Source organism: Cetorhinus maximus, chromosome 30 (genome assembly GCF_964194155.1).
Source record: "Cetorhinus maximus chromosome 30, sCetMax3.hap1.1, whole genome shotgun sequence".
Classification (NCBI taxonomy): Eukaryota; Metazoa; Chordata; class Chondrichthyes; order Lamniformes; family Cetorhinidae; genus Cetorhinus; species Cetorhinus maximus.
Window position 1 is genome coordinate 11,380,665 of NC_135908.1, and position 16,014 is coordinate 11,396,678.

Genomic DNA, 16,014 nt, shown 5'->3' on the forward strand with positions numbered 1-16,014 from the left:
TACCAGGGTGCTGGTAGTCAATGAGTTGCCATGCGGTAAGGCCAAAAAATTGGATTTTCTTGCCTGGACCTAGGGATTGTCCCTCATTGTAAGGCACTCAGTGCCTGATTGAGGAAATCAGCATCAGGAAGAAGGGTGGGCCCGCTGAGAGCCACCGAACCTGATTTTTCCTGTTTTCCCCCCTCCCACCCAGCATCCCCATGATCCCCATACTGCCGTCACACTGTGGCCTGGGCCCCATGCTGATCCTGGGCCTCTTGTGTGTGTGTAATGCTGGCAGCTACCACCACTACCCCGTGACACTGTTGACAACGGGGAGCTGCAGCTTGGGAGGTGGGATTTCTATTGCCGGGGTGCTTGATCCTGGGGAAGGCCTGCCACTGGCCATTTAAATGCCCAAATGACACTTGATACAATGGGCCTTCCCCAAAGGAATCGACCTGGGCCATCGCCGGCACTTCAGCTGGTGGGCAAGACTCCTGTTGCCAGGATTAAATTCCACCCATTAACTGAGTTCTTCAGGATGGTGTCCTCGGCCCAACCATCTTCAGCTGCTTCTCAGCAGAAAAGGCTAGGTGTTACAAAAATAATATAAGGACAAAATTAACGGCTCTGTATCTGAATAGATGTAGCATTTAAAACAACAAATGAACTGATAGCGCGACTAGAAATAAATGAGTGCGATCTGATAGCCATTACAGAGACATGGCTACAGGATGACATAGCTTGGCACCTGAATATTGAAGGGTACGTGACATTTAGGAAGGACAGGAAGCTGGGAAAAGGTGGAGGGGTGGCTCTGTTATTTAATGATGGTATTAGCATATGAGCCTAAGTTCAGGAAACCAAGATGTAGAAGAAGTTTGGGTTGAGATGAGGCCCCCTAATTGTAACTATATGGTAGGACAGTGTATAAAGAAAGAAATAATGGGAGCCTGTCAGAAACTACAGCGATAATCATGGGGGATTTTAATCTACATATAGACTGGAAAATCAGATGGGCAAAGTTAGCATAGATGAGTAGTTCACAGAATGTTTTCAGGATAGTTTCTTAGAACAGCATGTTCTAGAGCCAACCAGAGAGCAGGCTATACTAGACCTGGACCAGGATTTTACATCGGTCGGGCGGGAGTGGGTGGGAACCCGACCGCTGCCTGCTATTGGCTTCACACCGCCATTTTACGCAGGCGGGCCAATTAAGGCCCGCCCAGTGTAATATGCGACTCTGGCATCAGCGAGAAGGGCGGGTGGGTGCGGGAGCTCAATGTCTGCCGGGTCCAATGGCGACCTGGCGGCCGATTCAAAAGTGGCTGTGGCATCCATGCAAAGGCTGCCATTGACTCGGAGGGCCGTAGTCATGGAGAACGTCAGTGCTGAACATGGCAGGCGGGAGGGCAGGTTGGCGGGGCAGTCGGCCCCGCGGTTTTCCGATGAATGTCTCACTGCCCTCCTGAAGGAGATGGCAGCACACAGGGATATACTTGTCGTCAGGGACGGGAGGAGGAGGAGGGGACCCCACCTCACCAAAAATGCCTGGGAAGAGGTGGCATCCAGGGTCAACTCCCATGATGTGGTGAGGCGCAAATGGGTGCAGTGCCGTAAGCGCTTCAATGGCTTCCTGCGGTTGGGAAGGGTGAGTATCGTGTTGGCATGGGTCACTTAGCACAGCAGTTAGGAGCGGCCACCGCCCCTCCCCCTAGACCTCAGAGTTCTTAGAGCGTGAGTGACTGGCAAATGCCAATGAGGCAGCATCTGGGCAAGTGAGTGAGCCCTGGCTGCTTGGAATGAGTGTCTTGCGGCTCCACAGTCACAAATCGGCTGAGCCCTGTGAGGTGTTCCTCAGGTGGGGTTGGCCAGGCTGCAATGGTGCTGCAGGTAGAGAGTGGACTAATCAGTGCTCCTCTCTCCTTTCAGGAGAAGACATCCCACAACAATGTTGAAAGGTTGCGGACTGGCGGAGGACTGCCCTACCTTCTAATCTTACCCAGATACGAGCTGGAGGCACTGGAGCTGGAGAGGCGCCATGCGCCTAGGTCAACCGGCCGCAGTGAGGTTGGGATGCCACAGCGGGGTAAGAGTGCAGTGCCCTGAGGTCAGAATGTCTGTCATAGCAACCATTCCACTGTTGTCTCTATATTGATGTGAGCCTCGAACATGGAATCCCCATTGATAGTGGAAAGACGAGATCACCCTAACCTGGGTGCCAGGCATGCTCACCAGAAGCCCATCGGGGTGAAAAGCCGCTCAACCCAGAAGACACAGACGATATAAACGCACCAGCGTCACACCCTCTCAGCTAGGGAGGCACCAGCGCACATACCAGCACCTTGGTGGGCATCAGATCGGCAGACAGTATCTTGGTGCACAGCAGTGAGGACACTTCACACTCGCTTGAGGTGCAGGGGAGGCAGAGAGTGCCCAGGGCGCCGGCAGTCGGAGGACTGCTGGGGACCAAGAACATGCTCAGTCGGTGGCTGATGATGAGCCCCTGGAGTCATCCCTGAGGCAGCAGCTGCTGGATGTCTAGCAGGGTGTACGGAAGGATCTGGCGGAGATACATGAGGGACTGCGTGCCATGTTCTCCATTGTGGAGGAGTCCATGCGGAGCATGAGCAATGCAATGACCCTCATGGCCGAAAGCACTGCCTCTTCCATGGAGAGAGTAGCAACTGAAACAGCTGAATCAGGGGATCCTGGGGATGCGCTCGGACCTGCAAGCCCTCACACTTGCGATGACCTCAGGTGGTCACTGTCAGTGTGGGAGATGGATTGGGCACCCAGGATCCCAGCTAGGTGCCCGTCCATCACTGGTGAGCAGGGAAGTCCAAAGCGACCCAACGATGGCGCACGAGCTGCTGGTTGTCCCTGCGGGCTCCTCTCAGGGCGCTCTGGATGAGGGTAGCAGCTCCTTCACCTGTCTGCCAGTGACCGTGGCATCTGATGAGGCTGCGGCGACTGGGGAGATGCCAGCCGTGACACTGGCTGCTCCCTCCCAGGCAAGGCCAGCACAGGCTCCGCGGGCCAGAGGACGCCCGCCAAGGTCATCAAGGCCAACAGGACTGCAGAGTGAGCAGTCTCCAATGCCAGTGTCAGCGAGGGAGGAGCACCTAGACATAGCACCCGTAAATGCAAACTTAAAGCACCTTAAGCACAACACGGACTTATCACTGGTGATATTTTTTTCCCCGGCTTTTAAGTTAGTTATTAGTAGGTGTGATGGAGAACACCTTTCCATTTAATTTGTTTTATGTATGCCAGGTACCACACCATTAGATGTGTTTGTGTTCAACAAGCCTCTGGTGTACCTGCGTGTCCCTGCCTCCCTGGAGGTTGCCCAGGTCAGCGTCTATCCCCTCAGCGTTCTCCTGAGCATGCTTGTCCTCGGACTCACTACTGGACTCATTGTCTGTTGCCAGAGCAGCTGTGTCAATATATCCTTCCTCCACTGTGTCCCCCGTTTCCAGCGCCAGATTGTGGAGAGCGCAGCATGCAACCACTATCAGTGACACAAGATCTGGGGGGTATTGCAGTATGTTCCCTGAACAGTCCAGGCATCGGAAGTGCACCTTGAGAAGACCGATGGTTCTTTCCACCACAGCCCTTGTGGAGGCATGGCTCCTATTGTACTGCTGCTCAGCCTCTATTCTTGGATGACGGAGAGACGTCATGAGGCACATTTTGAGGGGATAGCCCTTGTCGTCCAGCAGCCATCTGTCCAGCCAGGCTGGAGCACTGAAGAGCCCCGGCATCTGGGAGTGTCTCAGGATGTAAGAGTCATGGGAGCTGCCTGGGTACCTTGCACAGACTTGCAGAATCTGCATCCTGTGATTACACACTATCTGCACGTTCATGGAGTGGAATCCCTTCCTGTTGACGAAGGCACCCGGCTCACCCGCTGGCGCCTTGATGGCCACGTGTGTGCAGTCGATTGTACCCTGGATGCGGGGGAATCCAGCAATCGCGGGAAAGCCTCTGGCTTGCTCAGCCTGGCTGGCCTCATCCATGTGGTTGTGAATGAAAGTCAATGCATGCCTGAACAGAGCATCTGTCACCAGCTTGACACAACTGTGGACAGCTGATTGGGAGACTCCACAAAGATCACCCACCGATCCCCGGAAAGAGCCGGAGGCATAGAAGTTGAGGGCCACTGTTACCTTCAGCACCACTGGCATGAGGTGTCCACCCACACTGTTGGAGCTGATCTCACGGCCGATCATCATAGAAGTCACTGTCTCCCTTGAGAGGCGGAGCCTCCTTCGGCATCGCACCTCAGACATATTGAGGTAGCTGCATCACCGCCTGTAAACCCTAGCAGCAGGATAGTGGTGTTTTCTGTGGCCCCTTCTGCCTTGGACTCCCTGTTTTTCCTGCGCCCCTTGTGTCAGCGCCTGTCCTCCCAAAGGTCACTCCCCTGGAGGCTGAACAGGGACACCTGGCCTCCTCCCCCTTCTGGCCCTGTCTTCCTCCTCAGAGCAGGTACCTCCAGTGGAGACCACAATCCCCATTCCCAGGGTAAGGGAAGGCTATCTGATACCTGGAAGGCCCCAAGTGTTATGGCTGCTCCAGAGTCCTGAACTGAAGCCTGTTATTCCTGTCAAAGCAGCTCTGAAGCGAAATGAAGTTGTCCTGTTCACACAAGCAAGCAGCAGCAAGTTATAAGCTAAAGTACTAACAATTCGCATTTGCGAGCCCACTCACCCCTCTTATCCCGCCCGTGGATGAGGTTTTTGAAAGTGTGGCCTACCCGCCTGCCTGTTGCACCCGTGCGACGCCCTGAAAATCGCACGGGCTGTGTAAAATCAAAGAAAGTAGGTGCCTCAAGGGCCTTAACTGGCCCATTAATTAATGGCGGGTGCGCCTCCGTCCTCATAGCGCACCCGCCTACCGAAATGTCGCGACGGTGCGCGGTGACATCGGGACGCATGCCCGACATCATCGCGTGACATTTTACGTTCTGGCGTGTCAGCCCTGTGCCCGTACACCGAATGTAAAACTCTGCCCCGGTATTGTGCACCGAGATAGGATTAATTGATATCCTCATAGTGAAGGCACCCCTAGGTGGCAGCGATCATAATATGATTGAATTTTACATTCAGCTTGAGGGAGAGAAGAGTGCGTCCAAGACTAGTATTTTAAATTTAAGTAAGAGTAATTATGAGGACATGGAAGCAGAGCCAGCTAAAGTGAACTGGCAAATGAGGTTAAGGGATAGGCCAATAGAGATGCAGGGTCAGACATTTAAAGTGACATTTCAGGATACACAGAATAGAATCATTCCAATGAGAAAGAAAAATTCCAAGGGGAGGATCCACCATCAGTGGTTAACTAAAAAAGTTAAAGACTGTATCAAACTCAAAGAAAAAATCGTTTGGTAGCACAGAACTTGAGTATTGCTGAAAAAAGACATTTTGATGAAGCTTTTCGTCTTGCACTCATCAGGACAATCGCAAGAATACCAATGTCAGGGGAAGCAACAATTTTATACTGTATGAGAAGAGAAGAGAGTTGGTTGGCAAGTGGAGTCTGATTGGTAGATATGTTTCCATGGAAAATGCACTAGTTAATGTTGACTGACAGTTAACTGCCAAGCATTGTTTGAAAGTTTAAACAAGGCAGCTTGACTCTGATTGGTCAAGGCATTGCCCTGGGAAATGAACCAGTGAATGGCTATCACTTCTTTTGTTTAGCTAAAACAGGCGCAATGTGTGTACATGTTCATTTGCATGTACTAGAAACTACATATATTAGTACACAGGGCCCTGTTCTTTGCAGACAGAAAGAACATAGATGAAATATTAATTAACAGGTAACTAATGCACCAAAGTAAAGGAAAGATACTTCCACATTAATTAACTAACACAGTTGAGATATATCTTACAACTCCTTTCGCTGTGCACTGCCCTTCTGACAGATGTATAGTATTACAAGAATAAGTCCAAAGTTATTCCCGGCTCTCCAGCAGGCATGCTTTTCCCTGCTGGGCTAGGTAGAAACTTCCAGTATTTTTCGAAAGTTGCTCTACTCAGCCTGAATCTTTCTGATCTGACTTCCACCAGCAAGGCCCACCTTGGTGATTACTTGTTCCTTAAATCTCTAAAAGTCATATTGGTTCTGTATACTTCCTTTTGAACAGAAGTCCAACTCTCACAACCATCCTGCTTCTCCAGAGCAGTAGCTGCTTTGTTCCTCTACGCAACAGTGGTTGCTTTCTCTCTCCTGGTGTCTCACAAAGCAACTGTCTCTTTACTGAGAGTTATTATGAAAAGGTGTAGAAACTGTCACTTGATATTTCAGTTGGTATCTGTTTGAGTTTCTTATCCCCATGGCAACCAGATTTCATGGGCCTGTTTCCCAACGGTGTTTAGTATGATCTGACAACCCCCCTTTCCAAAACATTTTGTTTCACCTCAAGTTAAAGGAGAAATTTTAAAACATAACTGTCTTGCAACGTCCATTGTTTGTAACATCATGCACTCCTCTGTTGTCTGTGTACTTAATGTATGCCTTTTTTCCTAATCCTGAGTTGTTCCCTTGTGTCTTTATTCATCCATGGAGTCTCACTAGTGTTTATTTTGTTTTATTCCTTTCCTGCACTCTGTTGAACACCACTTAAAATGTTCAACATTATTATTTGCCAATTTTATTATTGCCTGTTTTATTTCCCCAAGTTCTAGTCTCAGCCCCTCAAAATCATCTTTTCTCCAATCTATAAAGTTAGGGTGAATTTTACAAGAGGAGTGTGTATTGCTCTCCATCCCGCCCCCCGGGTAGAAATCATGAGCCCGTGAACTTTAAAAAGGCTGCCCTGCAGTGAAAATACGCTGGGGGCAGCCTTAACAAGGCAAGTGTGGGATCTCCCCCATGCCCCGCTCCCCAACTCCTCAGGAAAGGGAAGTCCCACCCTCGAGAGCTGCTGGCCAATCTGATTGGCTGGCAGCTGAGTAGCCCCGGCAGTGCCAGAACACAGTAGTGGCTGCTGCTGGGACTATAAGCAGTGCAGAGAAGCAGATCCACGGATGCCAGACTTAAGATAAGTCTGGGGTTTTTGGATGGGAGTGATCAGGGACCCTGCGGCAGGGCTGGGGTTTGGGGGAGGAAGGGGTGGGTTGTCGGGTCTTAGAGGCTGGAGAGGGGGGTACAAAGTAGGAGTATGAGCTTGGGGAGTGTGGTGCCCCTGATGGACACAAGGGACCTCCCGCCCCCCCCAAAGGAGGTATCCTCCCTTTCCTTCCTGCCTTTTAACATTGTGGCAAAAGTAGTAGGCTGGCCTCCCCTTGGTTCTGCCTTCCGCAGCTGCACGTATTATTGTGGTGGAGGCAGAACGACGCCATTAACTGGCCGTTAATTGGCCAGTTAAGGGCCTCAATAGGCCCAAGGGCAGGGAGCTGGCTGGCGCCTTACCCGTCCACCGTAATATGGGGAATGGCGCGGGGATGGGCAGGAAGGCAATGGGCTCGTCATCTATTTTATTATACATTCCCCCTGCCTGCAAATATGCCGACAGGAGGCCGTATAATTGTTGGTTTTCATCATACTTAGGCCCTTCTCTATCATCTTAAAACCTATTACATCATGGTCATGATTGCCGAGATGTTTTCCTACTCTTCTCTGATCTGCTCTGGTTAATTCTCTATTCTTCTGTTGTTGAACTTTTTACATGTTGGGTTAGTGAGTTGTCTTGTACACACTGTAAGAACTCCATTCCCTTGTTCCCTTTACCTATCCCCTCTCTCCAGTTAATATCAGGGTAGTTGAAATCCCCCATAATTAATTTTCTGTGTTTTTTACTCAATTCCCTAATTTGTCTGCATATTTCTTCCTCCACCTCCTTTCCAATATTATGTAGTCTGTAGACTACATCTATTTTGAGATGCACCTTTATTATTTTTTATTGCTAACCATATGGATTCAATTTCTTACTTGCTGAGATGTGTCCCTTTTTCTACTGTACAGCAACTCCACTTCCTATTTTCTCTCTCTCTTGCTTCTAAATATGTTATATCCTGCCATGTTTAATTCCCAGTCACGATTTCTCTATAGCCATGTCTCAGTAATCTAAACTATGCCTGGGTCCTCCCAATGCACAATTGCCTCTAGCTCCCCTGTTTTATTGCAGACACTGCGTACCCTGCTGTACAGACATCCAAATTCATTTTTTAATAGGATTTCCTCTCACTTTATTTTTAACCATTTTTTTAGACTCCAATCCTATCACTCTCTTTATTCCCTAGCCATCGATGTTCTCCCTTACTTCATTCTTTCCTATGCTCTCTTGTTCTATTTTGTTTACATTTAGGTCTCTTATATTTCTTGTCAGTCCCTCTCCCAACCCCCTTACTAATTTAAAGCCTTTTCCAGCTTTCTGCTAGGACAAGAGTCCTATCCTGGTTCAGGTGGACCCCTCCCATTGGTACAGCTTCTTCATTCCCCAGAATTGGTGCCAGTGTACCATGAAAAGGAGTCCTTCTTTTCCATACTACCCCTTTAGCCACCGTTAATTCTCCTGCCCTATCTATTGGTATTGTCACTGGGCTAGTAATCCAGAGACCCAGGGCAATGTTCTGGGGATCCAGGTTCGAATCCCACCACGCAGATGGTGAAATTTGAGTTCAATAAAGATCTGGAATTAAAAGTCTGATGATGACCATGAAATCATTGTCGATTGCCATAAATATCCATCTGGTTCATTAATGTCCTTTAGGGAAGGAAATCTGCCGTCCTTACTTGGTCTGGCCTACATGTGACTCCAGACCCACAGCAATGTGGTTGACTCTTACATGCCCTCTGAACAAGGACAATTAGGGATGGGTAATAAATGCTGTCCTAGCCAGTGATGTCCACATCCCATGAATGAATTAAAAAAAATTAAACTTTTAATTCATCATACCCAGTTTATGTTTTAGGTTAGTTAATAACCCTTCAGTTAGGGTATCTTGGGATTAATTTCAGAAGTTTTCAACTTCTTAATCTTCAGGGAAGCAGCGAGTAATGGCTACTGTGCTTTTTAATTGATTTACTGCCTTTAGTTTAATTTAGTAAATTGTGCTTTTCCTCCACGTTGAACTTGTCTGTGGGGTGTGCTACTTTGCTAGATATATTTCTGGTTCCATTGTAACCTGGAACCTTTGGGTTGCTTTGTCTCCACTCTGAACTGCTCAGAATCTCCTTGGGGCTCCTGGCTGATCTACCAGCACTCACTGTCTAGACACATAAGGTTGATGCTAAAGGGTGACCAGCAACCAAGGGACTGAACACTAGCAAGAATTGGTGCTTCAGCAGAGGAGGTTCAAAATATTGGAAATAAAGACCTCTATAAATGTGTGCAGTATTTTTTCAAGTTTCCCTGAACAAATGGTTACTAAATTTTGTTTCTGTTGTGCTACAGAATCAAGAATATTTCTAACCTGGAGAGTCTCACTGATCTCGATGTGCTGGATCTGCATGCAAACCAGGTATGGTAAAGGTGTTATTATTCAACAACAACTTTTATTTATATAGCAAGTTTAATGTAATAAAAGGTCCAAGGCACTTCACAGAAGCACTAAAAAAATGACAGAGATATTAGGTCAGATGACCAAAGAAGAAGGTTTTAAGAAGTGCCTTAAAGGAGGAAAGTGAGGTTAAGAGGCATAAGAAGGGAAATCCAGAGCTTAGGTCTGAAGGCACGGCCAGCAGTGGTGGAGCGATTAAAATTGGGGATGCCAGAACTAGGTGAGTGCAGATATCTTGGAGGGTTGTGGGGCTGGAAGAGATTACAGGGCTTGGGAAGTGCAAGGCCTTGGAGGGATTTGAAAACAAGGATGAGAATTTTAAAATCAAGATGTTGCTTTACTGGGAGCCAATGTAGATCAGTGAATGCAGGAATAATAAATGAACAGGTCTTGGTACATGTTAAGCATGAGTTAGCAGAGCTTGGAATGACCTCAAGTTTACAAAGGATAGAATGTGGATGACTGGATAAAATGTGGACAACCAGATAGAAATGCATTGGAATAGTCAAGTCTGTAGGTAACAAATGTATGAATGAGGGTTTCAATGGCAGATGAGCTGAGACAGGGACGAAGTTGGTGAATTGTTACAGAGATGGAAGCAGCTGGCCTTAGTGGTGGCATGAATATGTGGTCCAAGCTCATCTTGGGTGTCAAATACAACACCAAGGTTGCAAATAGTGTGATTTAGTCTCAGACTGTTACCAAGGAGAGAGGTTGAGTTTGTAGCTAGGGAACAGCATTTGGAGCCAGGACTGGAACCAATGGCTTCAGTCTTCCCATTATTTAACTGGAGAAAATTTCTACTCATCCAGTACTAGATGTTGGATAAGGAGTCAGATAATTTAAGTGGAGGAGTCAAAAGAAGTGGTGGTGAGGCAGAGCTTGATGTCATCAGTGTACATGTGAAAGCTTACACTGTGCTTTTGGATGAAGTCACCGAGAGACAATATATGTATGAGAAATAGGGGACGACGAATGGATCCTTTTGGGCACTAGAGGTAACGGTGAAGGTTCACTGATATTCAACCAGATTTAGCCAGCATAATAGCAAAAAAGTGATCACTTTTCAGAGTGACTGTTGAGATGTAACTTCTTTATGCAGTGGATGATGACTATGTGGAATAGCCTATTGAAGCAGGCTGTGGAAGTTGAAAAACTTATGAAGGTGATTGATTTTTGACTGATAGACTATTGAAATTATGAGGGATAAAGTACACTTAGAAGGTTTTTACCCTTTGGTCTGGCCTGATGGATGCCTTTGCCAATCTGATATCGGTAAGGATATTGGGACATTTCATGAAAGGGAAAGAGGTTTATTCAGGCTTGCTTTGTCTTGCGTTGTGTGTACCTTTATTCGTTGTATCTTTCTGAGGGTATCAAGTAAGAATGTCACCAAATTTTGCTGAAATTTGTATCAGTATTTCTTTCTCTTTTGCCCCCCTGATAATAGCATTATGCGTAGGTAGGTAGTGATGGAGAGGGTAGGTATGATGGGGTTTATGATCTTGTGACCTGTAATGGACAAGTGTTGTACTACCTCTCTCCCACCTCATTCAACCCTTGCAATACTTCTATGCTGTCAGACTGCTTGTCCAACATCCAGATTTGGATAACCAACAATTTGTTCTAGCTGAACATTGGGAAGACTGAAGCCATCATCTTTAGTCTTTGCATCTTACTCTGTTTGCTGATCCCCAACCTTGGCCTGACACAAAACCAGATTGTTTGCACCCTCTCCATCTTGTTTGACCCTGAGATAATCATCAAATTCCATTTTTCTCCTGTCACAAAGACTGTGTACCTTCACTTTGATATCATGCCTGATGCTGCTCCTATTTCAGCCAACTGCCACTGAAATCCTTGTCACCTTCAGACTTGTCCATCCTGGATGGCACTCTCTTCCACCCGCCACTCATCCAAACATCCTGCTGCCTACATCCTATTCCTCACCAAACACTGTTTGCCCAGAACTTTTGTCCTTTATGATCCGTTGTGATCCAATATCTCAAATTTAAATTTCTCATCTTTTGAAATCCTTTCATGGCCTCTCCCTTCCTTGTATCTGTAACCTCCTCCACTATTAATCTGCCTTCTGAACTCTCTGTGCGCCCTTTGCCATTGGTGACTTTGCCTTCAGTTGCTTAGGCTCTATATTAGAGGCCCCTTCCTGATTCCCTATACTTCTGCACTCTTCTTTTTGATCCTCCTTGAAATCCATCTCCTCGGTCAATCTCTTGGTTACCCCACCTAATATCTCCTCATTTAGCTCAGTGTGCCTTTTTTCATTACACAGTGTGAAGTGCGTTGGGATGTTTTATTAAAGATGCTGTATAATTACAAGTTGTTGCTGCAGCTATGGTGGCGGTGGTGTCTAAATATTTTTACAAATTTTCTATTTAAATTTTTGTATTTAGTCACAAGAAGTGAGATAGGTTTACAAGAATGTTCCCAGGGATGGGAAACTTCAGCTATGAGGATGGATTGGAAATGTTGGGACTGTTTTCCTTGGAGAGGAGAAGGCTGAGAGGAGACTTGATAGAAATTTTCAAAATCATGAGGGGGCTGGACAGAGTAGATAGGGAGAAGCTATTCCTGCTCGTAAAAGGATCAAGAACGAGATGGGCACAGATTTAAAGTGATTTGCAAAAGAGGCACATGTGACATGAGAAAAAACTTTTTCATACAATGAGTTTCGAGTCTGGAATGCACTGCTGGAAGTGTGGTGGAGGCAGGTTCAGTCGAGGCATTCAAGAGGACATCAGATGATTATTTGAGTAGAAACAAGGTGCAGTGGTACAAGGAAAAGGCAGGGCAATGGCACTTGGCCATAATGCTCATTTGGAGAGCTGGTGCAGACACGATGGGCCGAATGGCCTCCTTCTGTGCTGTTAAGATTCTGTGATTCTGTGATAATGGTGTGTAGAGCAATTGCAAAGCATTTTTTATAAAATGGCACAGATTATCTCTGTGCTGTGCCAGTGACTTCATATTAATGGTGCAACATCATTGCTGGGCCATTTTTCCTTTCTGGAAACTAAATTTTAAATAAACTTGTTACTGGATTAGATTATAGATTGTAGCTGCTTGCTGCTGAAGATATCTGACGTGGTATAGAGCGTTCCTGCTAGATTCAGATATTTAAAGCCTTACAGGCTCTGCCTACTCATCAGAGTATTTTTTTTGCCTTAGGTAGCAAACATCATGAGGTGATGACCATTCCTTAAACATTGCTCTTAAAGCCTCTTGCTTCTTCTTGGCACATGAGGAAATTCGGTCTAATTACCGAATGTTCCCTTCCTGTAGAAGGAATTTTGAATTTTCCTTGTTCCCGTGAATCAACAAATATAGTAATACAAATGCAAAAATTTGGTAATGCAAATGGAATTTCTCGCTCCAAGTTTGTTTACAGACCATGAAAGTACTGAGGGAAACTGAATCAAATATTGATTAGTAAAAGTTCAATTTTACATTCCAGTTGAGAGCACATTATTTCTTTCAAATGCTAAATGCAGCATATTACCTGTTATATACATTTTATTATACAGCTGCAGTGTATGCATATAAAGTTTTTATTTGAGGTTGTATTTTGTTAATTTTGAAAAACATTCACAGAAATCATCTTAGAAAATGGAATGAATGTAGTAAGGTGAAAACTGTTGTGATATTTTTCTGACTGAAGCCAAGTAGAATATAGCTGGTCATTCCAGATGTTCATTGTCCCATAAGGGTGTTGGGAGCCTCGAGCAGTTTGGCAGTTCTTACCCATTGGACTTTGTTATTTTGGGAGCCTGGCTAAAAGCCAGAAAATGTTAGGCAGCTGCAGTGAGGTTTGAAAGAGCTTTATTAGGATATGTTTTAGTTACAATATAATAATTGATGGAAGTAATGCAGTGTAAGAAAATAGCACATTTAATCATTTTGACTTTTAAACTTTGCTCTCACAATTAGGTTTATCTTCCTAAGTGGTAGAACTTATAACGCATGAAAGGAGGTGTGTTTTGAGCAAGCAGGCATTGCTGTATCTGGTTCTGGGGAATGAGGTGGATCAAGTGGATCAAATATCTGTAGGGAATTTTTTAGGAGACAGTGATCAAAATATCATAAGGTTTAGATTGACTATGGAAGAGGACAAGGAACAATCTACAGTAAAAATAATAAATTTCGAGAGGGCAGATTTCATTGAGGTGAGAACAGATTTGTCCCAGATCAATTGGAGTTGTAGATTGGCAGACAAAATTAACTGAACAATGGGCTGCCTTTAAAGAGGCTATAGTTTAGGCACAATGAGGTACATTCCCATGAGGGGAAAGGTAGAACAAACAAAGTCACAGCTCCATTGATGGCAAAAAGATGTAGAGAGTAATATGAAACAGAAAAATGTTGCCTATGACAGATGTCAGGTTGATAATACAAATGAGAACCAGGCTGAATGTAGGAAGTTCAGAGGGCAATTGAAAAGATGGAAATGAGAAGCAAAAAGAGAGTAGTCATTTGGTAGTACAGAACTTGATATTGCTGATAAAAGAGGCCTGTCTAAGTTTTTCGTCTTGCACTCATCAGAACACTTCACAAGAATACCAATATAAGGGGAAAACAGAAAATTTATATGTGAAGTGGGTGCTGATTAGTTGGCAAGTGGACTCTGATTGGTAGAAGCATTGCCATGGAGAATGCACCAGTGATGGTGACTGACAGTTAACTGCCAAACATTGTTTGAAATTTAAACCAGGCAGCTTGACCCTGATTGGTCAACAAGGCATTGCCCTGAGGAATGAGTCAGCAAACGTCTGTCCCTTATTTTGTTTAATTGAAACAGGCGCAAAGTGTGTACATTTCTGCAAAGAACAGGACCTGTGTATTAATATGTGTAACTTTCAGTACACACAAATGTGCCATACTGCGAGCCCGACTGACAAACTTAAATTATTAATGTAATTCTTAGCACACCGAGGATTATTTAGCAACTGTTGTTGGAATCACACCTAATGTTGCATACTGTGTTTTGAGTTTTGTAAGCATGGGCTGGTTGACTGTACCCTGCCTGTTGCGAACAGCGGCTGGGACACGCTGTTTGACATGATCTGCTGGTCCTAGGGACATATGGCCTAGCATCACATTGGCACTGAAGTCCATATACCACATTACTCATTTGTGTGAAAGGTAAAGTGCCTTTTTGGCTTGATGACAGCATCCTGTTAGTAGTGAATACCACTCGTGTTGTTACTGCATTGCAGCTGCATGAAACAACTAGCTTCAACTGTTGCTCAAATCTTTGAGATACCTTGCCCTTCCACGGTAATCTGAGGTAGATTGGGCACTTTTCAGGGTCGAAAGTGATGACTTAGGTCCATTCGTGAGTTTGCGTGATATACACCGTAAAATGATCTGATCAGGGTAGCCATTGTTATGGCACAGCGATGGTAAATGCTGAGCTACTCAAATTCCAAAGGGAAACTTGAAACAACTGTCACAACTTGTTTTGCAATTTGTATAAATTTCAAAATGCGTGCCTTGAATTTAGTAGTAATAAAACCACCAAGTCTTATAGATTTCTTACAAAACTAAATTAAGCCTTTATTAATAGAATAAATGATTTTAAATATATACATAGATCCACAAATTACTACTATGATAACTTCTAAATCCCCTAATTAATCTGACCTCTGTTAAGGCAACAGTAAAACACATAGATTTTAAAAGACCCAGGCAAAGAAACATGATACTCTGAACAATCCAATCCAAGGTGAGTTTCCTTAACTTCAGTACTTAGTAGACAGCACTTTGAGGCTTAGATGCTGAAGGCGTTTCACACTTGTAAGATCTTAGAATGTCTGCACTTGCACACAGCCTTCTCTCCTTTATACATACTTTCTCTCTTGAATGCAAATTCCTATTGTTTCACTATGTCTTTGGACTTTTCCTCCCTGATTATAAAAATTTATCATAGTACCAATTTTACCAGTAATCGTTGGGAAAATAAAATGTGACAGCCGTTCGCTGACTTATTCTTCAGGGCAATGCCTTAACCAATCAGGGTCAAGTTGCCTGGTTTAAATTCCAAACAATGCTTGGCAGTTAGCTGTCAGTCACCATCACTGGTGCATTCTCCATGGCAATGCTTCTACCAATCAGAGTCCACTTGCGAACTAATCAGCACTCTCTTCACATACAGTTTAAATTTTCTGTTTTCCCCTTATATTGGTATTCTTGTTAACTGTTCTGATGAATGCAAGACGAAAAGCTTCAACATGTCTCTTTTATCGGCAATATCAAGTTCTGTATTACCAAATCACCACTCTCTTTTCGCTTCTCATTTCTATCTTTTCAATTGTTCTCTGAACTTCCTACATTCAGCCTGGTTCTCATTTGTATTATCAGCCTGACATCTTTGCCTTGCCTCCTTTTCCATCAATACTCAGAGAGAGTATGAAAAGAGACTGACAGCTAATACAAAAAGGGAATCCAATAATCTTTTATAGGCATATCAGTAGTAAAAAGGTTGGAAAAAGAGGAGTGGGGTTGA

General features: G+C 45.1%; 1 protein-coding gene across 2 annotated transcripts in view; it reads left to right on the forward strand.

Annotated features, from left to right (window-relative positions):
• lrrc49 (leucine rich repeat containing 49) overlaps positions 1 to 16,014 on the forward strand; it is a 232,231-nt gene that overhangs the window by 50,684 nt on the left and 165,533 nt on the right. For both annotated transcript variants that reach the window (XM_078532455.1, XM_078532456.1), the window contains one exon: positions 9,386 to 9,452. In XM_078532455.1, coding sequence (XP_078388581.1) covers positions 9,386 to 9,452 — 67 coding nt within the window. The remainder of the gene's footprint in view (positions 1 to 9,385; positions 9,453 to 16,014) is intronic.